General features: G+C 39.3%; 1 protein-coding gene across 12 annotated transcripts in view; it reads left to right on the forward strand.

Moving 5' to 3' along the window:
- Nucleotides 1-15,571, forward strand: part of sorbs1 (sorbin and SH3 domain containing 1) — a 72,334-nt gene that overhangs the window by 28,994 nt on the left and 27,769 nt on the right. For 11 of the 12 annotated variants that reach the window (XR_004337643.1, XR_004337644.1, XM_032552546.1 and 8 more), the window contains 5 exons: nt 3,135-3,170; nt 3,346-3,448; nt 4,227-4,341; nt 7,964-8,041; nt 15,197-15,246. Coding sequence is in view for 10 of the 12 variants with exons in the window: in XM_032552546.1 (XP_032408437.1) it covers nt 3,135-3,170; nt 3,346-3,448; nt 4,227-4,341; nt 7,964-8,041; nt 15,197-15,246 (382 nt within the window). In the remaining 2 variants the exon portion in view is untranslated. The remainder of the gene's footprint in view (nt 1-3,134; nt 3,171-3,345; nt 3,449-4,226; nt 4,342-7,963; nt 8,042-15,196; nt 15,247-15,571) is intronic. The other variant, XM_032552550.1, reaches the window with a different exon arrangement.

Consider the following 15,571-nt stretch of genomic DNA (forward strand, 5'->3'; position numbering starts at 1 on the left):
GAGATGGAGTTGCAGCTGCAACCAGCACTCCCAGCGAGAGGATTTTCTCTCTCGCTGGGAATACCATTACGAGAAAGCGGGCAAGCCTTCATCCGGCTCATGTTGATGCCCTTGTTTTCCTACATGTCAACCAAGAAAAAACCCCAACAACTCTTAGCGAAGAGAATACTGACAGCGAGTAAACTTTATTTACCCCCCCCGCCCCCGTGCCACCTCTTTTTATTGTTTTTACATGCCATCTAAAAGATGTGCGTTTCCTTTTGAATGTTGGTTTCCCAGCAACTTATTATTTATCATAAACTATCCCGATGTTTTGTTGTTTCACTTGTTGCTGTTCTGTGTAAATGCCGTATTTTTCCGTGAAAACGGGTAATAAAGCCTGTACGGTACTCCAAAGCTTTGCGTCTTGCGTTGCTATGACGTCACAACGACTAGTCAACTCGACATCGACTCGACTTTTATCATGTTGACGTTGACTAGAAAATATCTTAAATCGTTCAATCTGCTGAGTCAGCAGAGCTTCCTGCCGCGCATCGGGCGGAGGAGAAGCAGGTGGTTTCGTTGAATTCAGCTGTAACCAAACAGGATCCGTTCATAACAAGTTTGGCTTGTGATGTTCCAAAAGCTCCATGTAGTCAGTGTGATCATTTGACTCCTATAGTAACTATCCAGAGATCATCACCATCAGCAGGTGTTTAGAAAAAAAAAGTCAGACCCGACTTTGTGCAACAAACTTTTCCCCGCTGCTCACGAAGAATCTCCATAATAGACTTAGTAAAAGCAGGAGAAGGGGAGAGTGTGTGTGTGTGTGTGTGGGGGGGGGGGGCAAATATTTTCATATTTGCCGTGAAAATAGCTAATAAAGCCTCCAAGTAGTTGTGAAGGGTTTTTGCGCTTACGTCACTATGACGTCACCGCGACTAGTCGACATCGACTCGACTATTATCATGATGTAGTCGACCTTAAAAAATATGTAGTCGTTCAACCCCTAGTCTGCAGTAGCCCTAGCAGTCCTGTATGTGTTATTTTGGTCTGTTAAATACTTCACCCATATAAAAGCTTTTATTGTTGGTAAATAAACACATTTGTTCCCCAAACTTTGCTCCTATGATCGTCTGAATATTTAAAGAATTACAATAATCTCGTATAGTGGTTGGAAATAGTACGAGAAAAATCACATTTAGTTGTTTAAATTATTGCAGTCATGATTCCGTTTCCATCTGAAGCTCCAGTTAAACATTTAGCACCATTTATAAAGTTTTCTTTATTTGGTTGTTTAGGTAATTATTTAACTGAGACTGGCTCTAAATAATCAGCACAAACACAGATAGGATGTTGGCCAGGATGCTCCACTCCTTTAAAATTTCTGTCGCCTTCACAGATCCTAACTTTTCTCTTTTGGTCCTTATTTCACTTATTTTCCTTTTTGTTATTAATTGTTTCAAAAATATTGTTCATCATTGGTTGTAGTGCTGAGTTGTGACCACTAGGTGGTGCTCCCGACCTGTGATGAGAGCTGCTGCTCCACAGAACATTTTCTTTAATTTTCATTATCAGTGTTCAGATTTATCACAGTTCAATGTCGTTTATTTACATATTTATTTCTAGTGAGTAAACTAAGATTTAAACGTGGAGAAATTTGTTTGATGTTTAAGTGGTCTGGATATGAATTGTTAATCCTCCTGTAAATATGGGTGTTTTTATAGCTCTGAGTGCTTTGCCTCAGCTTCATGCCTCATTATTAATTCAAACCCCAGTTTTAGCCGAGCGATGCTTCCTGTAAAAAGCTTTGATTTGACGCTCTTTGATTGAGTCGGCGATCCTGTGATGCTGGGCCTAATGGAAAGCTAAAAAAGCCTTAAACTTTAATGTGTTTTGAATTATTGAGAGATTTTAAATGTATTTCTTGCTTAAAATCAAGACGTCTGCATTCCCTCGTCTTTCCTGTCGCTTTGTGGCTTTTTTTGGTTATTTTGAACGGTTCTCTCAGATGGATGGTAGGATTATACGACACGCATCTTTAATGATTCATAAGAACAAGAATTGGACGCACAAATCTGAATCTATGGTAGATTTTCTCTCAAATGCAGAGTTGAAATAATGAATAAAACCTCACATACAGAAACTCAGTCATATTTAAATACTGCAGTTTTAAGTTGCAGAGAAAACTGCACTGAAAAAACGGAACTAAGCTCCAACTTTTAAAAAAAAGTTAATTTGTTATTTGGCTTAAATTAAGTTTCTGAAACTTAATTTATTTACGTTTCTTTAATATGACGACTTAATAAACTTTATATATTTACTTGGATTATCTTATTTTATTAGAATCAGATCACCAAAAAGTAAAGCTTTTTCAAACAATAAGTTTAAATGTGCCTCTGTCTCATGCAAAATATAAATTTAAAAATATCTGAGTGTAATCGAACCAGTTTTTAAAGATCTAAAACGTTTTTGATTATTTTTTTGTTAAACTAAACAAAACTAGTTTAGAAACAAATTAGCTTATTCAGCTTTGATCATTAAAATAGTTTGTTTTTAAATTTAAAAAAAAGCATTTTCATTTTTGTTTTTAGGTTTTAAAAGAAAGTTATCAAACTTTTTACACAGAAGGAATAAATACAAATTATCAGTGGAAAGTATAATTTTTACTTGACAATTATTTTTAAAAAGTGCAAACTTTGCAAGCAAAGGAGGAAGAAATACTTAAAAAAATATATTCTTAACATTATTAATGCTATTCTTTGTGAAAATGCTCTGTATATGTTACATAAAAACATTTACAGTTTAAAACACAAATTCTTTAGCATTTTTGACCGAAGTTATTATTATGTTTCTCTGGACAACTAATTTCAATTTTAAAAGCTGCATATTAATGTGTGTGTGTGTGGAGGCAATAAAACTGTATGTATAATTTTGACCCTGTAATCCAGAATAAATCCACTATAGTTTCTAAACTCTAATCTCATTAAGATGCTTGTCGTAGAGTTATTCCAATCTGATGAAAGAACCGATTTAATGAAACTTTAAGAGAAAATATTAATATGAGACCAAATTTAAATGTTTTATCAAAAGCAACTTAACATTCCTCCTCCTTCTTCTTCTTCTTCTGCTTTTTTCTTCTTCTACGTTTTCAGACGATGGTCCCACCCCATATGTTTACCTGGAAGATGGTGAGTTTTCTGATCATCCGTCTGAAGCGACAAAGAATGTGTTCAGTTTGATCTGTTTTTCAGGAAGAACTGTTCAGAGAACTCTCCAGAGAATCTGTTCAGTTTGATCTGTTTTTCAGGAAGAACTGTTCAGAGAACTCTCCAGAGAATCTGTTCAGTTTGATCTGTTTTTCAGGAAGAACTGTTCCGCGCTCTAAAAGCGACGACCTGGTGGACTCCAGAGGGAGACCGATGCCGGTTCCAACTCGGTCCTCGTCTCTCAAGCCGTCTGCCACAAGGTACCAGACAGAAAGTAGATCCACTAGAACCGCCAGCTTCTGCTGCTGTTTAGTCACTTCCAGTATTCTGCTGGTTCCTGGGCCAGTTTTCTGTTTCTGACCATCCTGGACAGTTTTCAGTCACTCCAGGGAGAAAGTGGCTCAGATGGTGGAAAGTTGGACTCAAGGTGATCCAAAAACCACAACAAGATTTGGTTTGGGGGTAAAAGACCTAAATTCTGAGAATACAAGTCAGGATTCTGAAATTAAAGTCAGAGTTTTAAAATTTAAGTCAAAATTTGAAGGTTAAAATCGGAATTCTAAAATTTCAGTCAAAATTTTAAGATTAAATCTCCAAATTCAAAGAAAAAGTCAGAATTATAAAATTTAGGAAAAATTCTGAATAATAAAATTAAGTTTGAAATTCTGAGAAAAAAGTCAGAATTCTGAAATTAAAATCAGATTTCTAAAATTTAAGTCAGAATCCTAAGATTGAGTTGATGATTCTCTTCGTTCTGTCAGCGTCCCTGGTTCTGTATATTCCTAATTTAATGTTCTGGTTTCCGTCCGTTGGGAAAAGTTCTTTTCTCTCACCGGGTCCGGCTTCGCCTCCGTAATCCAATCACTGCCCAGATTGGATTTTTCTGCCGTGTCGTTGTTAGAGGGACTAGGCAGGCGTGTTGAAACGTCACGTTTTTTAAATGAGAAATCGTCTCAGCTCGCGCCGATTGCCATGGAGACCGCCGGATAAGGATTGGCTCTCGGTGTCTCTCTCTCTCTGACTGTCCTTCCTCCGCAGGAGCGAGTGGGAGCCGCCGGAAAAGAAGGTGGACACCAGGAAGTACCGCGCCGAGCCCAGGAGCATCTTCGACTACGAGCCGGGGAAATCATCCGTCCTGAAGCTGGAGAGAACGGTAACACTCTCTGGGTAACACTCTCTGTGTGTGGGTGTGTGTGTGTGTGTCGTCTGAGCTGTGTCCTCCCCTTCATCATCTTCATCATCTTCCCCTGCCACCTCTGCATCCGAGCTGCTTCACTGCTAACGGTTAGCAACACTCAGGTTTACTGCATTTATTACAAGATAGAAAAAACCAAACCAAGTCGGTGGTTAACATCAGTCCAGCAGCTTCTGCCCCACAGTTACCGACGGCAACAGACTCTGATCACATTAATTTGCATAACTAATCTTATCTTTAACATAAATTGCAAGTAATATACATATATATTTTTAGTACAGAAAATAAAATCATACATATAACATTAAAAACCATCACACATTTAATAACTGGAGCATTACTTTGTATGAAAAATAAATAAAACCTACAAAGAAAAAATCAAGTTAACATCAGTCCAGCAGCTTCTGCCCCTACACAATAAAAACAATATAATGAATAAACCTAAGCAGTTCCTATTACCGATCAATGGCTCTCAGTGAACAGTTAACAGTTGCAAAAGCTTTAATTATAACAGTAGAAAACATAAACAAACAGACACGTTGCAGCATGACGTTACAAAAAGCTGCCAGCCTGCGATGGCTACCGTTGGTTTTAGCTGTCAAGTTGTCAACATGACAGCCTCAACATAAATCTTAAATCTACATGTGACATATACAAGAAAAAGGGATGCAGTGCTTTGCTACTAATTGTCAACACACTGGCAACTAGATAGCAAGGTCAGGAAAATTCAAATTCAAATATACTGTATTAGTCCCAAAGGGAAATTAAATGTTTCTGTAGCTCATTAATTCAGATTCTTCAAAGAGTTATTGAAGATATTTCAGTTAAAGAAAAATAACGAGGGAGAGGGAAGTAGGTCAGCTTGTGCTAGCTTGACTCTGTGTTTTGTCTGTGTTTTGGTTTAGTTAAAAATAAAACAAAGGCTGACCCACACAGAAACTCTTGACAGAGTAGCTAATCAACCACCACTGTGTTAGCTTAGCTGATAGCAGCAGTAGCTAATCTACCACCACTGTGTTAGCTTAGCTGGTAGCAGCAGTAGCTAATCTACCACAGCGATCATTTAATCATAAAGCTAAATAAACATAAAGCCTAAAACCATAGCACTGTAATGGACTGGATGTTATGTGTGTTTTTTGGTGTTGAATGCTGATACATTAGTGGCGTTGTTGTCAGTCAGTTGCTATGGCAACGAGTTTGTGTGTGGCATAGTTGACACAGAGAGCGAGGAAAAAAGAGGAATACGAGTGGCTTTGAGTTCTTCAACGGTTTTTCAGCGTTATTTTTCCCTTTGTGGCGGCGCGCTGAATTAAATTAGTAACACCTACGCCTCCAGGTTTCCTTTCGTTCACGGAGTTGCTCTACCGCAGCAGCGCGGCTACGGATGGTCCCCAGCGTCGTGCGCGAAATTCCTGGATGTAAACAATAACATGCAACATTTCTATAGATTTATTTATAAATTACATTTTTCAGTTTGCATGGTTCTTTGTATTTATTTATCCATTTATTTGATATTTTGTCATATTTCAGTTACTTACGATATCACACTTATGTATATATTTTTTATAAAATTGATATATTTGTATTTAACTAATATTTAACACTTTGGATGGAGTAGCCTGTCAACAACGCAATTTCTGCTTAGGCATTAATAAAGTATATTCTATTTTATTCTAAAACATGAAGTAATTACACATGAAACCATGTTTATTTGTATCTGTACATTTGTCTAAAATAAATGTTAAGAACATAATACTTGTAAAGAAAACAGCTGATCCCAATATGCACCACAGATACAAATGGCAGCAGAAAAAGGGGGAGGAGCTGACAGTTACTGGTTGCTATGGTAACCACCAACTGCCAAGAACAGCGTAATGTAGCTTATGTCACAATAAGATGTCAAGAGGAAAAAAAGGCTTTTGACTAAACAAAATGTGTTTGAAGAATAAATAAACCAGTTTTGACAAACTAACATCTAAAATAATGTTAAAATAAAAACCCTGTTATGTTCACATAGTCTGCGGTGAATTAAATATTTCGTGTCCTTGGCGAGCTTGTCGTCTTTATGTAATCATTTTCCACTCAGATATTTAGAAAAGATGCTTTATTGTGACAGAGCAGAGATGTGTTCATGTAATTACTGCCAGGCTGGTTGAGATCTGGCCTGATCCCACTGCCAACCATTTTGCCCATTGCAGTTCGCTCCAGTTCACCAGTAAAATAATGAACTCAGTCATTCATTCTTCATGTTTGGTTCACTGATTTTACTCTGTTTCTTTAAACCCACAGAGAGCCTTGCAGAAAGTTTCATTCTTTCTTTCTGTAAAACTACAAACTTCAATGTATTTCAATGGGATTTTATCTGAGATACAGTAATACATAACTGTATGTATAAAGTATAAATAAGGTAATTAATACCTCTTCAATACTTCACTTCATGTTGTGGAAGTACTGCTGGGGGTTTGTGAGACTTCTGATTAACTAAGCAGATTTAAATCACTTTTTTATTCAAATTTATCTTTAAATACAAATTAACCTGAATCCAAAATTACATATTTTAGTCTGAAACGCAAACATTCGGTGAGAAAAATCTGATCATTATGTCAAAATGATCAATATGTTCATAGCTGTGGCATTTCCATTGAGTCTGAAGTAAGTAAAAAGGCATGTTTTATGTAGTACTAAGCCTCGTTTATTGTAAAATACTACATACTATTTAGGGCTGGACAGTATGGCTGAAAAGCATGTAAGCGTTTCTTTTCAGTTGATATCCATAATTATTGATCATTTTTTGTTTTATGTATCTGTACTACAGACAAACTAGGGGTTACTTTTTCTGTTTTATCCCGTTTTCACTCCAAATTGAAACCTGAAACTGCTTCTGTGCAAGTTACTTAATAGTTTTGTGGTTGCTAGGCAACCAAAAGAGTGAGTGAGTGAGTTGCTAGGTAACCAAAGAGTGAGTGAGTTAGTCGGTGCCACTGAAGACCTCTGGTCTATCTCATACAATTCCCCAAAACTTGCATTAAAGTTTATGGTTTTTAATGTCAGGAATATGAATATTTTCTGCATGGCACTTTATGCAAATGTCCTTCGGCTTATGCGGCATCAAAACCAGGATTTTATTTTATGGTTTGATCTGAGATATCAGCTTCACAACTAATGAAATATGAAGCAAAAGGCAGCAGCTGTTACTGTAAAACCCCTGAATTTCTTCATGTTGTGGTCGACATGAAAGCAAAACTTACAGGCTGGACAGTTGCTGGGCTGGAAGTTGTGGTGTGAAGAGGACAGATTGGATGTCACAAACTAATTAGAGCAGGAGGCGGATTTGGTTTCTCCTGGTTCCTGTTTTCAAGTCTTTATGCTTTGTGATGTTTATCAGCTGCTGTTGCATCACTTTTCGCAAGGAACTAAAACAGCATTTTATTGAAAATATCAAACTATTTCAGGAAGAGTCATTTCATAAATCACATTTGCTTTCATGTGATTGGCTCCTTGCCTTGATGTGCATAAGCTGTGCTGTCTGAACTGTCTTCTCTTTGTCTTTCTCCTCCTGTCGCCATGCCCCTTTACTCAGGATGTAAGTCCAGAAGATGTAGATTTAGAGAATGAGCCTTGGTATAAATTCTTTTCAGAGATGGAGTTTGACAAAGCGGTAAGTGGTCGCTGTTCTCACAACGACGGCATATCGTCACGTACTGCATGTCATGTAACATCCATGTTGAACGTCTAAACAAACTGTCTGTGAGGTCTGCTTGTTTCCTCTCCCACCCCCACTGTGATCCTCTGACTGTCTGATCGTATGGATCATTGAGGCTAAATACTGATTATCAGTCATAAAATGTATTGTTTTCTTGAATTTTCAGTTATTTTCTGTACAAGACCTACACTGTTAGGTTTTGTACACAAATATGTAAAAAAAAATATATATATATATCCTCACCACATCGTTAAAAAAATAACATTGTCCACATGGGTTTAAGAAAAGTTGTCATTAGTGCTGGACGATAAAAGCGCTTCATATCAATCAATATCAACAATTATTGATAAGTTTGTAGTTTTAAATGTCTGAACTACCAGACTGGTGGAGCGGCCTTTCCTGATTTATCTGCAGCTTTCACTCCTTGCTACTATTGTTTATTTTTAAGCAGTTATGTGGCAAAACCTAAAACTGCTGCTGCGCAGGTTACTCAACAGGTTGTTACTAGGTAACCAAAGAATGGGTGAGTTGCTAGGTAACCAGAAAGTGAGTGAGTTAGTTGATTCCGCTAACCTAGCCTAGCAAGAACCCTCACAAATCCGTTTTAAATATGCCTAGACTGTAGAGGGCAGTGTAGCGCTATGGTAATACATATGTAATCCAATCAGATTGCTTCAAAACAACCATAACTTCCTGTTACAAATTAAACATGGAGGCAAGAGACTCATTTGTGGGGACTGAAATAAAGGTAAAGTACTTTTAAATTGCGTATTAGAATATAGAGTTATTAAAACACAAAACTATGTTGATTGGGAATTATGTCAAAGCAAGTATATGAATAAACTACGACAGCGTATTTCGGCCATTGTAGATAAATTACAACATATTTTTACTCAAGTAGAAATAAAAAGTAGCCATCCAAGAAATGACTCAAGTATGAGTAAAGAAGTGTTTGGAAAAATACAAGTACTGAGTAACTGATCAAACCACAATTTGATATGTAAAAATTACATAATGAGGCAGGCCAAACTATAACATTATGTGGAAATATTGGTATTTTAAAGATCAAAATGACAATAATTCATATACACAACAAAATCAGACAAAAGAAACAGTTGTGCTCTCCATTAAGTGAAGTTACTCACAGAGGGTAGAAGATCCAAAGCATTTAATCAATAGTAGCGATACTTCAAAATAAAATTACTGAAGTAAAACCAAAATTACTCCTAAAAGATTTTTTTTTCAAAAGGTTTCTCTAGTTTCTGTGCTGTTATAGTAAAACCACATTCTGTTAAGTGACTCTTGCAAAATATTCATGTTTATTCAGTTACACCAATAACTTCTTTGTGAAACTCGGATTTTGCTCCTCATCTTTTGGCCTGCGGTGTTTTCTGAGCATGAGGTCTGGATCAGATGATTCACCCAGGAGTCTCTTCTCTCTTGTAGTCCACCCAACAAGCAACAGGCTCCAGGATAATCCGTGCCTGTTATATTTACCAAACTATCCGTATGGCGCAGGTCTGAATCAGAGCCGTGACACATGCGAGCCTCAGGACAGAAGTGGTCCTTGCTGCCCAGAAACAGATGTTAATTTCCCAACCCGCCCCGCCCCAGATCCGGTGAGGCGGCACCACTGGCTTCGTGTTCCTGCGCCGTCCAGACGCTGCAGTTTGAGGTTAGCAGGAGGTCCAGGAGGCTCAGTGCCGGTGGCAGCTGCTGGACTCGGTTTCTGTCTGGACGGGTGCCACGTGAGCTCGGCTTGATGACTGGCTCCTGTTTAATGTTAAAGCCTCTTCTAAAGCTGCACCTGGTATGTGCAGCATTTGACCTTAAGGCCCAGCCAGACACCATGGCTCATTGCGGCTTGATTGACAAATCAGGAGTCGTTTGGTATTAGCAAAGGAGAAGGAGATGCATTTTCATATCTGCTGAATCATTTGTGTGTTGAACTGGTTGATGATTCATTTTCTGTTTCCTGGCTGTTTATTTAAAATGGTCTGGTATTATGAAGAGCTGATGATGCCGTACATTCTGGCAATTCTTTCAAAAACCCCTTTAGTTAAAGCTGCAGTATGCAACTTGTGTATTTTTTTACGTATTTGTTGAAACTGTCACCATGTAATGACGATATGAGACAGATAATATATCTCTTCTGCCTTCTCCTAGTGCTCCCATTGCTAACTAGAAACAACCAATCAGGGCTAGGAAGCGGGTCTTAGCGTTGTCAATCATCCTCTCTGCTACAGTGCGGCTAACAGTGAATGCTAAGAATAGTTAGCACGGCCACTGATGACGGGGGATAAATGGTTTTTCCATAACTAAGTTGTTTCTCTCGCCGTTAGCACATTTAGCAGTGAGTACATGAGAATGATTGACAGCTCTAAGAGCCGTCTCCTAGCTCTGATTGGTTGTTTTTGGTTGGAAGTGGTGCATTTCTTCTGACGGTACTAGCTCAGGATGGAGGTGGAGGAGAACGATTGGGTGTCAACGATTATGTTTTTTGGTGTCTGGAAAATGAGTCATTTCAAAAACACTAACTCAAAGTTTACACTTGCAAACAGATGTGCAATTATATAACCATGCATCTTTGAAAAGCAGAAGTGCAGCCTTCTGTACAACCATCAAGAATGCAGCAAGTGGTTTCTGAACGGCAAGTCAACAACAAAACACTTGTCTTTTCCAGCAGCCATTGTGCAGCCCACACAGCAATAAAACCAGCTGATCAAATGTGCTGGAACTCAGCTTGGGTTGCTAGGTGACATTACATTCAGAAGGATTTTGAAACGGCTCATTTTCCAGACACCAAAAAACATTAACTTATTGCCAAAAAATGGTTGGGTGTTTTCAGAAGCAGTTGAGACCCAAGTGGGAGTATAAAAATGTGCAAAATTTTAATTTCGCATAATAAATCCTCTTTAAAGATCAGTTATCGGCCAGAAACCTGTAATTGGTGCATCTTTTGTCCGCGGAACTCAACCCAAGTTGAGACAGTTTCAAGTAAAGTATTGCGAAACTTAACATTTTTGCAATATAAGCTTTTATTAGTTAAAAGCTTCTTGGCATTTTGATCAACTTCAAGAAGTTTCCAGTTCAACTTGAAGACTAGATTCGTCTAAATTCTTTTAGGTAAAAAATCATTTATTTTTAGTGCTTGTGGAGAGCGCTGCAGATTGCTGGTAATGGTCCTCTTTAATAACACATCAGGGGTTTAAAGCTGCGTCTGAAAATACATCCAATGACATGACAGCTCCAGTCAAGCGGCGGGTCATCGATAGACATAGCCAGCTGGAGCCGGAGTTCCACACGTATCAATGCTCAGGAAGATCACTGTGGCCCCCTGCTGCCGCCACAGCGACTCCATCTGCGGCGCGGACACTGATGTCAGGCCCGCTGCCAGCCAGTCTCAGCGCCGCCCCGCCGCCACCTGACGTACTCTAACCGGGGCGACGCTAAAAGCCTGCCAGCTGATTGTGCACTCACATTTAACCTCTGTTACACACTTAACCTTTACCTTTAAGCATTTAGCGGCGGCAGGATGAGCTCCCCGGCATGTTAGTGTTCATAAGAACACGTCAACACGAATAAGGTTCTGGAAAGAATGGGCTTCGTGTTACAACGGCCCGCTCTATTTTGACTGTGAAAGCAGCAGAGTGCAGTCTGAGCCGCGGGGCAGCTGTTAGGAAACGCGGCGGTTCTGATGAATTGTTGTCGCCTGTGTTCCTTAGATACCTCAGTTTGCATCCGTAGGCAATATTAATAAAAACGTTTATTTTACTTATAACACGACATTTTTCTATTCTCTATTACCAACTTAAAATATCGTATCTTACTGAAAAGCTACTTGTTAGATTTGTTTTAAGTGTACCAAGATATTTGCACTAGAAAGTGGACCAAAAATACTTGGTTCTATTTTTCAGTGTTTTACATAAAAACCTCAGAAAATAAAACACCATTAAGTGACGAGGGGCATTTTGTGCATCATCTGATTGTTTATGTCTCCGTTTGTTTGAAGTACCAGGAGAGATCGGATGATTTGGGCAGAAAATGGACGCAGGATGGGATGAAACGGCAAACAGAGTAGTTTCCATCCCAGCAGGATGTATACAGTGTCACCAACCATTATCTCCCATTTGCAGCGCTAAATCTTTTCCCGGGACGTCCCAGAGTAACACGACGCTGTGATAACACGGCCGGGTTAGTCTGAAACTGATCCATTTTCCCCCCGTTGGACGAGGAAAAGTCCTCATAAACTGACACTAATCAGTCATCTTGTAAATAACCAGATTAAGATTCCAGTCCTTCACTGCAGATAAGCCCTCCATGATTGTTTCCTGTTTACTTTCCACTGACGCTGTTTGTGTGTGAGCCCAATAACCGGGAGTGTCAGAGGACGCTCTGTTACTCCCCCTGATAAGAGAGGTGGAGGTGGTGGGGTGGAAGACGTGGAAGATTAATCGGTGACCCCTCGGTGTGTTCTCCAAGTCGCCATGGAACATTTAGCTTTATAAATAGACGCGACTATAGACCTGCCAGCTTGGTGTTCGGCTCCTACAAAGATAGGCTCTTATTCTCCGAGGTTATTAATGATCATCTGCCCCGGCAACCAGGCGGAGAGGCATGTTGTGGCAAATAAGCAGCGCAGAATGTTCCCTGTCTGGTCATTGGTGTGGGAAGTGGAGGCTCGGCCGCGCCGCAGGGATGCCGGGGGGCTTTGGGGCCAGGTTGCCATGTCTGACTGGCAGTTTCCAGCCAAAGACAATGTCAAACCCACCCAACTCCCAAAAAAACCCTGCCCAAATCTCAACCTTAAATGAAATTCATGTTGATAGCAGCAGACATAGTTACGTATATATGAATATATATTGGGGCTGGACAATAAATCAGTAATATGTGATAGACACGTGATCAATGACGATAGATACATCTGATAGAATATTCAAAATTCACTAAACTCCAGTCCAAAACTGCACAACATTCTGAGCTGGGTTGGTGAAACCAACTAACTGACTCACTCTTAGGTTTTATTTTATGAAAAGTTTCATGCAGCTTTATGAAATTGAGTTTAAAAGCAGTCTTACTGGGAGGAAACTCGCCCAAACTGGCAACCCTGGGATCGTTGGGAATGGGAGAGACGAGGGGGGGCGATTGTGCAATCGTATTTGCAAACAACACTTGTGCTCTTATTCATAGAGCCTCGTTATTTTTACCTGCTGTGACGTCCGAGAAGAGGAAAGCAGCAGAAACAGTGGGCTAAAATTAGCTTCGATCCAAAGCATTTCAAAATGCCGCTCTGCTCCATCAGTGACCCCCAAAAATATGTGTTTTATTTCTCCTTATATAATGCCAATTAATCTCCATTAAATGTCACTCCACTCGCTAACCCTGTTCCTAACCCTAAATATGCAGAAAATTATTTCTTCTTTCATGTTCGAATATTTCTCTGTGCACTGCAAAAACACAACATCTTACCAAGTATTTTTGTCTGGTTTGTAGTGCAAATATCTTAGTTTTGTCTCATTTTCAACAAGATATTGGAGCTTGTTTTGAGTCAATAACTCATTAATATTGATAAAAACAATTATTTATTTTATAACAACACATTTCTCCCAAATTATAAGTTAAATAATCTGCCAGTGGAACTAGTATTTTTCGTCAATATTAAGAAATTATTGACTTAAAACAAACTCCTATTTCTTGCTGAAAAGTTACTTAGTTTTGTCTCATTTCAAGTTTACCTACATATTTTTACTAGAGACTAGACCAAGAATATTTGGTAAAATTTTAGATTTTTGCAGTGTGTTGCCTTTTGTACAATTTTGGCTTAATTACTCCTCTCACTATGTTTTTTCCTACCGAATGGCCTTTGTATGAGTCTGTATGATCCAGTTAACGATTAGTCGATTGCAAAATCAGTTGACGATGATGTGAATAATCAATTAGTTGTGATTAACCGATTAATTGTTTAATCCCGAATAAGTTTTATTTATCTGTGAGCTCTTGTGTCCATGCTGATAAGTTTAATTCGACTACCAATGCAAAAATGTATATATATTTTGTTCAGTTTTGGCTTAAATAATGCTTTGAATATGTTTAAAATGGCCTTTTTTGAGTCTGTACACCCCACTTAGCGATTAATCGATTACTAAATCAGTCTATGACTATTTTGATATTTGATTAATCACGCCTAACCCGATTAATTGCTTCAGCCCTAAATGTTTTACATATAAGTCCGCTCTAGTGTTCATAAGAATGGACTAATTCGGCTTCCTTGCACCACCAACACCAAGTATATATATATTTTCATACAGTTCTGGCTTAATTACTGCTCTGAATGTGTTGTTCCTGCATTAAATCGGCTTTCTTGAGTATGTATACGCTGCTTAATGATTAATCAATAACTAAATTAGCTGTCAATTCCTTCAATATTTCATTAATCGCAATTAATCCAATAAATTTTTTCAGCGTAATGCACATATCTTTACTGCTCTGACTGTGTTGTTTTTTCAGTAATTTGCCTATTTTTGAGTCTGTTTTGTGTTTGTATGTTCCAGTTATTGATTAGTTGATTACTAAATTAGTCGAGAGCCATTTCATTCATCGATTAATCGTGGTTTATACGATTAATCGTTTCAGCCCTCATATCTTTTGCATATTGGTGAGCTCCTGTGTCTGTGTTGATACGTGTAATTCGGCCTCCTTGCCCCACCAGCTGGTTAATTGCCCCCGTCTGCTCCGCTGGTAATGAGAGCGACTCAGTCAGACAAAAGAAGTGGCTTCAGTGGGAGACAGCAGCTTATAGGCTGAGCCCGTGACAGCCTCCCCTCCCCGCATGGCGCCCCCTGACCGACGCACGCCCAGCCCTCCCTTCCCTTCCACTCTCCTTTCTGCCGCTTGTTTTCTCCCAACTTGCATGCAGGCCAAAACACACGCTTGGCCCCCCCAACCCGTCCATGCCGAGAGACGCTCGAAAACGCTCGACGCAGAAACACACGGCCGACCGAGAGGAACGGAGGGCAGAATCTGGCCTGACTGGAGGCTGCTGCCTGTGTTTCAGCGGGAGGAGATCTTCCTGTGGATCTATCAATGACTTCTTTGTTTGGTTTGTTGCAGAGTGCCCCCTCCTTCAGCCCTCTGGAAACAGCCTCCGACCTGCAGCAGTAGTAAGTCAACTCTTCTTCCTTTCCCCAGCTCTCCAGCTTTAAAATCTCGCCTCATACTTGCAGATTTAATGTGATTATGAGAGGGATGAACGGCAGTTTCCTGTTAAAGAGGCAAAAAGCCAGCAGAACAGAGTGTCCCCTGGTTGCATTTTGTGTTGTTTTCCCTTCAGGTTGTAGATATGGCTCCTATCGGGGGGGGGGGAGTTTATTTAAAGACAGGAACCTGGATGTCACTGGGATAAAGGGAACTCTCCCAGCTGCTGCATAACTTAAAAACTGTTATCTCTGCCTGAATGTGCTGAATAACCGGATCATGAAACATGAG

The sequence above is a fragment of the Xiphophorus hellerii genome, chromosome 22 (assembly GCF_003331165.1).
Source record: "Xiphophorus hellerii strain 12219 chromosome 22, Xiphophorus_hellerii-4.1, whole genome shotgun sequence".
Taxonomy (NCBI): domain Eukaryota; kingdom Metazoa; phylum Chordata; class Actinopteri; order Cyprinodontiformes; family Poeciliidae; genus Xiphophorus; species Xiphophorus hellerii.